The following is a 12,428-nucleotide window of genomic DNA, read 5'->3' as shown; positions in this document are numbered from 1 at the left end:
TCAACGCCTAACACAGCCCCAAATTCAATTTTTGACATTGAGCGATCCATTTATTTTCTATCCAGCTAGTCCTCATATTTACAGATGGACGCAGAGGGGGAAAATACCTCACAGCACTATATGTTGTACAAATGGATTCCTGTTGTATTTCTATCATCGACAGTGTACTAAAAAAAATAAATAAATTCAACAGCCTTCTCACATTCATCCATTCATTATCTAAACCGCTTATCATCACATGTGTTGCGGGTGTGCTGGAGCCTATCCCAGCTTGTCTACATTATTAATCATTAGAGCATTAGCTCATCACGAAAGCTACCGTGGACTAAACGGTATGGTCATGAGAAAATACAGAGGAACGGGATGGGCAAATGTGACAGGTCATGATTGCAGTGGATGCACGGCCAGAGTTTCAAGCAGTAGGCGTCATACACCTGAACTGCTTGCCAGCCAATCACAGTACAGTAGTTGTTCTCAATAAACAATATAATCAATGAACATTTATTGAGAGGCATTGTGTAACCACAATTGTAGTTTTCCTTGCAAAGGTTCAATTTGTAATCCTAAGATTTACATAACTGCTTCACCTCAATGTACAATAAAAATACATAATGGCTCTGGCTTGTAAATGTATAGCCACAGTCTCAAATTCAGCATTGAAGCAGAAGTAGGTTAACTCAGGGAATGGAGATGATGTTGTGCAAGTGTATCTCGTTTTTTTTCCTGTTACTTTGAGAATGGTGTCAAATTTTTGATGTCCTACTGTCCTCCACTTAGTTCTTGTGAATGCTAATGGCGTTCTAATGAAATCCTCATCATCACTGTCATAATCATTAGCGTGTGTGCGTGCGTGTGTGTGTGTGTGTGTGTGTGCGCGCGCGTGTAGTATGACACGTGAACGTGCGCGCGTGGTTGCGCGTGTGTATTTATCTGACAAATGTTGGATGTGACTCAATACTGATGCAACATTAAAGTAAAATGATTGTTGAGATCATTGAGTGGCTCCTTCGAGGCCCCGCCCCCTGCCACCGTTCACGTTGTAATCAAGGCGCCGTGAAAAGGCTGAAGACGGTAAACTGCTTCACACAACCTGTTGACGAGCCACCCGAATCGTCTGACGCTCACTTGAGACGCTGACATGGGGGAAGATGCCCGACCCAACTGGGACAGTCCCGTGCAGTTCCTATTGGCCTGTGTTTCTTATGCCGTTGGACTGGGGAACGTTTGGCGATTCCCGTACCTGTGCCAGATGCACGGGGGAGGTGAGATCTGACAATATTTTTTTTTTTGGTTCTTTTTGTCATTGAGGCTTTTTGCGTGTTTGTTGAGAAAATTGTGGCACCTTTTCTTATCCTTAAAATCATCACGCTCGAATGTCCTCGTAGTAATTACAAGCTCTCCCTAACTTAATTTTCGCTCAATACCCACTGCCTGATTGATCAGTTAAAAAAACCGTGACGCCAAATGGAGACACGCAATATTAATTTGCAAATAAACATAAGTCCAAAAATTGGAAACCACAATTTAATAAAGATGTGCTTGTGAAAATGACCAGCAAGACGTTTTAGCATATATTATTTGACACCGAGGGCTGCAAACTGGTAGATAAAGTGGGCACAACCAATGAAATAAAACATCTAATTCACAATGGACATTCAGCAACTTCTTTAGACAAATAAGACGCTGCAGGCTTTTCTTGGGCAGCCGACCTGAATTATATTCGACCACTGGATTTCGCGTAGATTGGGACATTCTTGCCCTTCCAGACACGACCTGGTTTAGCTCATTTAACGTTTTAGGGGGGGAGGGGGAGACACACAGTTAAAAAGTAAAGTGAAAGCGGAATCTCCAAATTTTAAACCACTGAAAATCATTCAACTGTTTCTTATCTGACCATATAGTCTTTTTTTTTTAAATAAAATGTAAAAGCTTTTTCATTTTAAAAATGATAAGTATTATATCCATTCTAATTATATACCATTATAATACACTTAGGTTTGTGTTGTTATGAATATATTTATTTTATATGTTCATTTGGAGAACATGGTTTGACCGACCTGGTGTGTGGTGACTGTCAGGTGTGTGATGTCCATTTTGAATAAAGCTAAAGTAACTTAATTAGGTCATTTGCTCAACTGCTGTTGGGTTACCAAAGCAGAAAAAAAAGCATAACATTAGACCCTAAAAAACCCAAATTAATTCATGAAAAGTTTACTCACCTGTTGACATCAATATTGCAAGCAACAAACATGGAAGAGCGATGACCATCAGTTTGAATCTGATAGAATTGAATAGAATTATACAGACTAAGATGCATTTCCAGTAATATCAGGTTGGTGGGTTGTAAAATTTCGAAACAAATCCTTACCAGAGTTCGAGTTGATAGAAAGTTGAGGCAAGCTGTAAACCTCAATAACATGTCATAAACTCTAGGGCTGAACCATAGAGTGGCATTGCAAATGAATGAGCCCGATACAGTGCGCAGCCTCCTTCCTGTTAAAGCACCACACAATAGAGCGAGGCCATAAGACTGACTTACATAACTGTTTAAGTGATATACAAACACAACAACAGTCGCATGAAATCATTGACAAAAATAATACCTCCTGTGAAAACAATTCATATATATGCACAACTTACAAAAAGTCGGGTGAAATTGATGGAAAATACAATACAATACATATGTATTTATATAGCGCTTTCACAACAGCTTCAGCTGGAACAAAGCGCTTTACAGAACATTCATTCATTTTCCGATCCGCTTATCCTCACAAGGGTCGCGTGGGTTGCTGGAGCCTATCCCAGCTATCTTCGGCAGCAGTAGGCGGGGGACACCCTGAACCGGTTGCCAGCCAATCGCAGGGCGCTCAGAGACGAACAACCATCCGCGCTCACACTAGCACCTAGGGACAATTTTGAGTATTCCATTAACCTGCCATACATGTATTTTGAGGGCGGCCCGGTAGTCCAGTGGTTAGCACGTCGACTTCACAGTGCAGAGGTACCGGGTTCAATTCCAGCTCCGGCCTCCCTGTGTGGAGTTTGCATGTTCTCCCCGGGCCTGCGTGGGTTTTCTCCGGGTACTCCGGTTTCCTCCCACATTCCAAAAACATGCATGGCAGGCTGATTGAACGCTCTACATTGTCCCTAGGTGTGAATGTGAGCGTGGATGGTTGTTCGTCTCTGTGTGCCCTGCGATTGGCTGGCAACCGATTCAGGGTGTCCCCCGCCTACTCCCCGAAGACAGCTGGGATAGGCTCCAGCACCCCCCGCGACCCTAGTGAGGATCGAGCGGTTCGGAAAATGGATGGTTGGATGGATGGACATGTATTTTGGAATGTGGGAGGAAACCGGAGTGCCCGGAGAAAGCCCACGCAGGCACTGGAAGAACATGCAAACTCCGCACAGGAAGACCAACGCCGGAGTCGAACAACCCTGCACCTCTGCACTGTGAGGTCAACGCATTAACCACTTGACCGAGAGAGAGAGAGAGAGAGAGAGAGAGAGAGAGAGAGAGAGAGAGAGAGAGAGAGAGAGAGAGAGAGAGAAGAGAGACATGGAGAGAGAGAGAGAGAGAGAGAGAGAGAGAGAAATGTACACAAACCCAATTCCAATTGATTTGGGACATTGTGTTAAAAGTGTTTGTTGGTAATGACTTGCAAGTCATCCATTTAAAACATTCAGTCCTATCATCACAAATAGTGTACGTTATCTGCATATCTTTATCTTTATTAGTTTTCGAACCAATAACATTTGCTGTAGCAGTGTCGTGTCAAAAGAATCTGTGTATTCAATAGCCTACACGTGTCACTGATTTTCAATCCAGCTACCATATTGCTCATTCAAGTCACATGACTTCATTAGTAGCTGTTAACTACACCAAATGATTTGTTTTGTCAAAATTCACACAAAAAAAAGCTGAAAGGTTTATTTATTGAAGGGCTACCTGTGGAATACATAGGTACAAATTCAATATACAGTACGACACATTTCACATTATAGAGGCGGTCGTAGTTCATCTGTAAAGATCTGAGCTTGAGAACTTCGAAAATTAGCATATTACCTTAAAGGGGAAGGCGATTCAAAAAATATTTTCACAATTTATTTGAATAACTACGCTGATTAAGGTTGCAGTGTAGAAGATAAATAAAGCGGCAAAACTCACCCGTAATCATCCATCATAGAGGGCCGTGATTGGACATTACCTGAGCCCTGAACAACTGTGATGTCATTTTAAATCATCAGCAAGTTGCAAAATTGCTGCCCCCTGAGATGGATACAAATGGGTGAATCTTACTGCTAAATTCATACCCATAAACACAATATTAATCAGAGTACCATATTTAGACTAGTGGGGCCACATAGAACAGATTATTGTGCCAAACAATTTTCCTTGACTTCCCCTTTAAAAAGGATAAAGAACCTGGAGAAGCTACTAAAGTGATACTAAATATACTTACAGTACATAGAACCAAGTAAAGAGTGTATTTAGTTGTACTTTGCTCCAACAGGTGGATTCTTGATTCCATATCTGCTGATGCTGTTTCTTGAGGGTGTGCCTTTATTCTACATGGAGCTCGCCATTGGTCAAAAGATGCGCTTGGGAAGCATTGGGGCCTGGTCGGCCATTAACCCGTATTTGGGAGGAGTGGGTACGTACTTGAAAACATATTATTGCTACGGTTTACTGTAGAAGTACTGTTGTACTATTGAAAATAACAACGACTCCCTTAATTTGGATATGTAGTGAACAATGTAGATAGCTGTATGCATCTGAGAGGTCAGTCATTTGACACGAGCATGAAACACAAATGACTTTGTGGTGTAGACTGTGGAGAACATTGGCCCTCCTTTACGAATGTGCTGACACACTAATCTGTGTGCAAAACGTGCACACGCATGTACTGTCTGATTCATCGATAACTTCATCTTTGAGGACACTTGTCACGTTTAGCCTCGTTTGTATGTGCTTCTGTACTGTATCTGAGTGTTCTGCTGCACTGTGTCTTTTGGGGGCTGTTTGGCAAAAGCAGACCCATACACTGGACCCGGAAATTCCAGTTTTCTGAGGAAAAAAATGGAGAAAAAGACCTCAGACATCTGTAAAAAAAAAAAAAAAAAAAACATCTTAAATCTCTCATTTCAGGTCTTGCTAGTATTGTAGCCTCCGTGTATCTTTGCCTCTACTACAACATCATCAATGCTTGGAGCTTCTGGTACCTCTTTAATTCATTTCAAGTGAGCAATTGAATCATTTACTAGATACAGTATAACACTATATGAAAGTCTGAGCTCACGAAGGCCTTGACACTAACGTTTCACTGGTTCACATTCACAGTCAGTCCTGCCCTGGTCAGACTGCCCCGTCAATTCCAACCTGACAGGACCCCTGGAAGAGTGCCAAAAGGCTTCTTCGACCCAGTACTTCTTTTTTAGAGAAACACTAAACATTTCTTCTTCGATTGAAGAGAATGGAGGCATCCATACAGGTCAGGCTTTGTGTTTCGTGCTGGCCTGGGTGATCACCTACCTCTTCATTATCCATGGAATTAAGTCATCTGGGAAGGTAGGAGAAGTTTGCGCACCCGCCTCAAGCGAAAGCATTGAGATAACAACTATAAGCAAACAAAATTTGCACTGCCTTTGATACAAAATGAGAGCACAAATGAATAAATCGGACTGCTCTTCATTTTTCTCCAGCGTATAATCTTGTTTTTTCACATTCCTATTCTGGCCATACACCTCGCGGTCCTTCTTTTGGAATATGTGAAGCCCCAAAACAACACAAAACAAGCACAGAATTACTTCTTCAATGGACTGACAGGACGAAAATGTTGTTGTTTGGCTCTGTTGTGCAGGTGGTTTACTTCACAGCCACGTTTCCTTATGTGGTGCTCGTTATCTACCTCATCAGGGGTTTGACTCTTCCTGGTGCCGTCCATGGTATCACGTACCTGTTCACCCCCAAGGTAAGGATGTCTTCATTCGGCCATTATGATGTGATATGTCCACGAACAAAAAAAACATCAGTACATTGGCCTCACATACTGTTGACATCAGTTTCTATTTCGGCCAAGCAGAATATACAACCGAATGTGTTCTGTACATATTGACCCGTATGTTTCCATGATTTTAGATGGAAGAACTGGCCAATCCGAATACATGGATAAACGCTGCTACTCAGATTTTCTTTTCTCTGGGTTTGGGATTTGGGTCTCTCATCGCGTTTTCCAGCTACAATCAGTACAACAATAATTTTGAGCACCAGGCCTTCACTGTCGCCATCATTAACAGCGGAACCTCCATCTTTGCTTCCATCGTCACCTTTTCCATCTATGGGTTTAAAGCCACAGTTAACTACGAGAACTGCCTGGAGAGGTTAGTGTACAGTGTGGTTTTTCCCTCAACTTTGTTTTTTCTGGAGGTCTAAATGTAGTGAGTGCACGTTTGCCCTTGGTTATTAATAAAGTAAATTAAATATTCAAAACTGACGGCATTAGTCTTAGGGAACTGTGTTACTGCTTGGTATTTGTCAAATGTTTGTGTTTAGAGAGTGAACAGTACCACTGTCTTCCCTTCCAGGATGCGCATATTGCTGCTAAATTCCTTTAACCTCGCAGAAGATACTATCAACATGAGCAATGTGCTTGACTGGATTAAAAAACTCAATGCAACTTACCCGGAGCAGTTTGCCGAACTTGGCGATAAACTGGAAGACTGTGACCTAAACGATGAACTAGACACGGTTTGTTTTTCATCATTCTATTCCTCTTGCAATAAATGTTTTCTTTGTTTTTAATAAATGCATGGTTAGTACCTGATAGACAGTCAAACCTCGGTTTTCGAACGTCTCTGTTCTCGACCAAATCGGTTTTCGACCCAAAATTTCGAGTTTTTTTATGCCTCGGATTACGACTGAAAATCGGTTCTCGACCAAACTGAGCGCACTTGAATGCGCCATTTGACTCCTCTCGCCTTCCTTACACGAGGAAGTGACGCTTCCTCGGGTAGACGAGGAAGTGATGCTTCCTCGTGTAGCGTTCCATCATTGTGAGCAGACGTGTTCAATAAAGATTTTTTTTTTTTAAAGTGTGTGGTTTCGGTTTTCGAACAAATCGGTTTTTGAACAGCCTTCTGGAGTGGATTATGGTCGAAAACCGAGGTATGACTATATATATTATTTTTCACTCTAAAATATCTGTAATAATGCTCTTGTCTATGAATGAAAATACTTACATTCATGAATACCACCAGTCACAACAAAGAGTTGTTTGAATCATAGATGTCTGCCAGTAGCTACCCTTTATCACGTGTTTCTTGAGCAAAATCCATTTTAATTCACAATCTTCCAAGGGGCCAAATCAAGGTAGATTTCAACTCTTCCTATATCACCGAACACTGATTGGCATTTTTTTTTCCCCCTCTCATCTGTTTCAGGCAGTCGAAGGGGTTGGTCTGGCTTTCATTGTGTACAGTGAAGCCATTCAAAACATGCCCCTACCTCAGTTATGGTCAGTGCTGTACTTCATCATGCTTCTGCTTATTGGATTGGGCAGCATGCTGGGCAACATGACTGCTATCACCACCCCACTACGAGACTTTAAGATACTGTCCAAAGTTAGCAATGAAGTTTTCAATGGTAAGACTTGGGTGGATATTGTTTTGTACTCATTTTTTAACCTTTATGACTTTTAAATTACATGCTGGATTATTCACTCCACAGCTGCCACAGTACGTGAACATAAATTTGACAGTTTACGCTGCGCAACATAAAAAGCTGCACATGACAACAAAAAATTGTTTCTTCTATGTTGTGCTCTATGGCTGATTTATGAAGACATCACATTGATGATCCTCAAGTAACTGAAAAATAGTCACTTACGACAGTCTGTGCTTTTTTTTGGGGGGGTGGGGTCTAAATGTGGACACGGGATTCTGTGCAGAGCTGGATCTATTGTGTGAGAGGGAGGACTGTTGGCCACCCCAAAAATCCCGCCACGTCATTTTATGTGGCCCGCAAAAGCAAATCATCTGTGTCAACTTCCATGATCCTTGCTTAAATCTGTTCCGAAATCTCGAATTGTCAGACATAATAAATAACGGTGACATTTTGCAATAGTGTTGTTACTCTGTTTATACTCACTTGAGCAATAATTGAACAAATGCTCGACTGATTTCAACACAAGTGAGCCACATATATTTTTTTGTGTGTACAAGTAATAATACGACATGATGATTAAACATTTATTCGGTTTCATGGACTTAACAGTTCTCCGAGGGAAGATGTAACTCCAAAGTGGCCCCCGACAAAAATGAGTTTGACACCCCTGAACGAGACAATACAAACAACAACTTTCTTGACTGACTTTAGTGCCTTTCAAAAAGTAGAAGAATTTTAAAGTGGCCCTTTCAACCGTACGTTTTTCTGTATGCGGTCCCCAAATGAAAAAAATCAGCAGAGATGCCCCAAATTTTATTGACCCACTGCACTCTCAGTGTTCTTTCCCTTGGACTGTGCATTACCTGCGTGCTCTGTGTTTTCCTTGCAGGGATATTGTGTCTAATCTTTCTGCTGCTTGGCCTGGCCTTCACCACCCCATCTGGAAATTACTGGTTTACCATGTTCAATGACTACGGAGCATCTTTCTCCCTGCTATTTGTCGTCCTCATTGAGATTATAACTGTCAGCTACCTTTACGGAATTAAAAGGTTGGTATGCTAGCATTGTTCTATATACATTGTGCTACAATGTAACAATATCAATGTACTTCTTGGTGAGATGATGCTATGATCATTGTAGGTTTGAAAAAGACATAGAAGACATGCTTGGCCACCGTCCGAACTGGTACTTGAAGATCATGTGGATGATAGTCAGTCCTCTTCTCCTAATAGCCCTTTTCATCTTCTATATTGTCAATTACATCAGAGGAGGGACACCCACTTACCAAGCATGGGACAAGGAGCTGGTAAACTTTTTTTTTTAAATTTTACTACATGACAACAAATTATGAATCCTGTGTAAATGTGTGAACAGAACATTTACATTCTAACTACAGCCTCCAACTTTTGATAGATACGGCACAATATGACATTTGTTGTACCTTAGCTTGCATTGTCTTCAGTTTTATGAAAAAGTGGGCCGCATTACATAAGCTTATGCATACCTTAATTTTTTTTTAGGATGTTAACAAAACATCAGTTCAAGTCCCTCCTAGCACATTTAGACCAGAAAACGTTTGTTTTTCTCACAGTGGCGAAATTCCCAATTGACAGCAGCAAAATTGTGAAAGAGAGAAAGTAGAAGACAAAAAGTAGATCAATAAAATATAAAATGTAAATATAAGCCTGCGATTGGCTGGAAAGTGGTTCAGGTTGTCACCCGCCTACTGCCCAAAGACGGCTGGGATAGGCTCCAGCACGCCCCGCGGCTCTTGTGACGATAGAAGTGGATTGGAATATGAATGAATAAATATAAGCATATTAAAAATGGGTGAGTCCTCACAAGCTAGGTGCCGAGCAGGGAGAAGAGGCAGAGAAAGAGAGCACAGCTTTGTGACGCAAACGGCCAAAGCTGCACCCTGCTTACCAAGCGGAGAGAAACTGACAATAGAGACGGACAATATAACGTGGCCGAGTCGTTGTTGCCTTAGTGGTCGCAGAATTTATCAACTTTTCATCTCCTCTGGCATGGAGAATTTACCAAGCAAATGGTTGCATTCCTCTCCAAAAGATTGAAAAACTCGAGTTTCATATCAACGTATCAATAAGATAATAGATCAACATTTAAGCTTTTCCAAGTAATTGAATCTAAATTGGGCATACAACTTCTATATTTTTTTTTTTAACTCCACTATTTTTCAACTGAGCAAACGGGGCTAATGTTTAGGTTTAGTTCGCGATTGGGGTTGCCGGTGCAGATGACATTTACAGTTAGAGTTGTAAACAACAGAGAGCCGTTTATGGTTGAAAATAAAGTAATCGTGAACCTCAGAGAGAACATGGAAATTTAATCAGAGACATTGCAAATATCCTGAAGAATAGAGAAATCACTGGCGTACAGCCAGAAGTGGAACATTTGAAAAGCAGTAAAGAGCCTAAAACGTTCCAGTAACTGGAGGGAAGTGAGTGAAACCAGAAGGTATCACAGTCTCCCATGAATGGAATCACCCCGAACGACCAGTGACGGCCTTTGTAGGCAAAGCGGAGTGACTGCCTGTGCAGAGGTGCAATAGGGATGTGACAGTAGGCTTCCTTCAGACCGATAGAAGTGAACCACTCCCCTTCGGGTAACCGTCCCTAAAGCGTTGGCAGTTGTCAGTATGTGGAAGGGGAATACCTTCAGATGACAACTGAGTCCCACCCAGAAACGTATAGGTGTTTCTTGTTTAACAGACCCAGATGCAAATGAATCACTGAAGTGGAAAGTTCAGTCTGATTGTTGGACGATTTGCTTTAATTGCTCTGTGAAGGCTGATCACCAACTGTATGTACTGTATCTGTTGTTTCAGGGAAAGACGGTGGTGACGGACTATCCTATATTTGGTCAAGTCTTCATTGCCATCCTACTGGCCTCCGCAGTCAGCTGTGTTCCCCTCACAGCTCTCTATGTGTACTGCACAAACAGGAAACGTTCTACTCCTATTAAAGAAAGCGCCATATCTGCATAGTGCGCCTCCAATCAGATGATAAAGCGTGCTTTTCGTGGGACGAGCGACGAGCTTCCCGGGTCCCATTTATCCCTCTTTATTGTATTCCATTTTGTTTATATGGCACAATTTCACAATGGTTTTTTTCAAGGCACTTTACACAGGTCACGGCAGATCAAGAGCCAAACTCCTCACTCCTGCGTGAGCAAGGAACACTTCCCTTCTGTGGAAGGAGACTTGCTGGTATTACTCCTACTAGAAATAAATATGCTGTTGCCGCAGTGTTATTTACAGCTCTGTAAGCAGCAATCGCAAGGGGGAGAAATGTGAAAGCAATGATGATGAGGTGATGCGAACAGAGGAAAGGAAGAATCTGGAATTCTAGTAAGCACTCAAGCAGCAGCTGGAGCGTCTATTGGACTTTTGGACTTGCTGGAGCAGCCTGGCCAACAAGCTTTCTTCCTGTTCAAGTGGAATTTTGCCTGTGTCGCTTGTAGCCAAATTTGATTGGAATGCACAATTGTCAATATTTGGTGGCACTTTGGCAAATGACTTGGTTTTAGAGCTGAGCAAAAGCTAAATTGTCTGTGAAGTTGGTGTTAACTGTTGTTTGTGAAAGTTACTGTATTAATGGTTTTCTACAATGTTATTCATGTTATATGTGGTTCTTGATTTTATGTTTTAACAGGCCCAACATCTGCTGTAGTATGCTTATAAATATCTTATTTGAAATGCATTGGAGCAGTTGCATTGTACAAAGTATGATTAGGTACTGACATTATTGCCTCATATCCTCTGAAATATGAAATGTAAACTATGTAGATACTGTAGATAGATTTGTTGAAATAGTCTTAACTATATAATATGAATCCACATGAATCATAATATTCCATATTCTGACCCAAATTGATGTGAGGAACCACATATGTATACATTTGTATCTTCCATGAAAAAAAAACATTTCATGAAATGCATTCAGTGGTATATACATTTTGTAAAAAAAAAAAAAAAAAAAAAACTATACAAAAAATAAAAAGAAACATGTATCGAATGTTGACTGTTCTTATGAAAAACGTTTGCATCATGAATGGAATTGTAATCTTTGTGGTTAAATGTTTAACAAAGTGGATAACGTGAGTAAGATTCAGACAATAGAAAGACAATTTCTAAGTATGCGTTAACCCCACACCCCACCCCACAACCCAAATTGATGGGTATAAAGCGAAGTACAGTTGCATCCAGAATAAGTCAGACACAACATTGCCGATTGCACCACCATATATTTGAAATAAACCATCTATTTAAAAATAATAATGATCCAGTGGTGTATAGGATTATACGGATCCCCTCAGGGGACATGGAAGAAAAAACAAACCTTTGCGTTCCCTCGCAAAGTTTTGCATTCCCTTGCAAAGTTTGCATTCCCTCGCAAAGATTGCACGATATCGCAAAGATTTATTTTTAATGCGCGTTGATGTACTTCCGGGTCATCGTAACTGAAAACAACAAACATGGCGTGTTTTCACCTGTTAGCGACTTTAATTGAATTTTACTTTGAAATTGGCTTGAAATACAAAGACATTAAATCTGTTCTTGACATTGAATATGGTTTCCAAATTAACGAAAGACATGTGAAGCAAGGGTTGAACAAAAGAGCTGACCCGGAAGTACAAAAACGTGCATTTAAAAAAAGAGGTTTGCCATACAGTATCTCACAATCTTTGCAAGAGAATACAATCTTTCCGAGGTAATGCAAAACTTTGCAAGGGAACGCAAACATTT

The 12,428-nt window shown here is 41.0% G+C and overlaps 1 protein-coding gene across 1 annotated transcript; it reads left to right on the top strand.

Moving 5' to 3' along the window:
* The first annotated feature begins 1,098 nt into the window (after positions 1–1,098).
* Positions 1,099–11,655, top strand: LOC147203483 (sodium- and chloride-dependent transporter XTRP3A-like). The gene is made up of 11 exons (XM_086114054.1): positions 1,099–1,262; positions 4,512–4,652; positions 5,147–5,238; positions 5,339–5,566; positions 5,859–5,969; positions 6,137–6,378; positions 6,583–6,745; positions 7,438–7,639; positions 8,550–8,709; positions 8,801–8,966; positions 10,509–11,655. Exons 1-11 carry the CDS (start codon positions 1,139–1,141, stop codon positions 10,665–10,667), a joined length of 1,788 nt encoding a protein of 595 aa, XP_085970180.1. The 5' UTR covers positions 1,099–1,138; the 3' UTR covers positions 10,668–11,655.
* The last annotated feature ends 773 nt before the right edge of the window (positions 11,656–12,428 follow it).

The sequence above is a fragment of the Hippocampus guttulatus genome, chromosome 6 (genome assembly GCF_054856545.1).
Source record: "Hippocampus guttulatus isolate MCC_2025c chromosome 6, RoL_Hgut_1.0, whole genome shotgun sequence".
Lineage (NCBI taxonomy): Eukaryota > Metazoa > Chordata > Actinopteri > Syngnathiformes > Syngnathidae > Hippocampus > Hippocampus guttulatus.
This window is presented reverse-complemented; position numbering and strand designations above follow the sequence as displayed.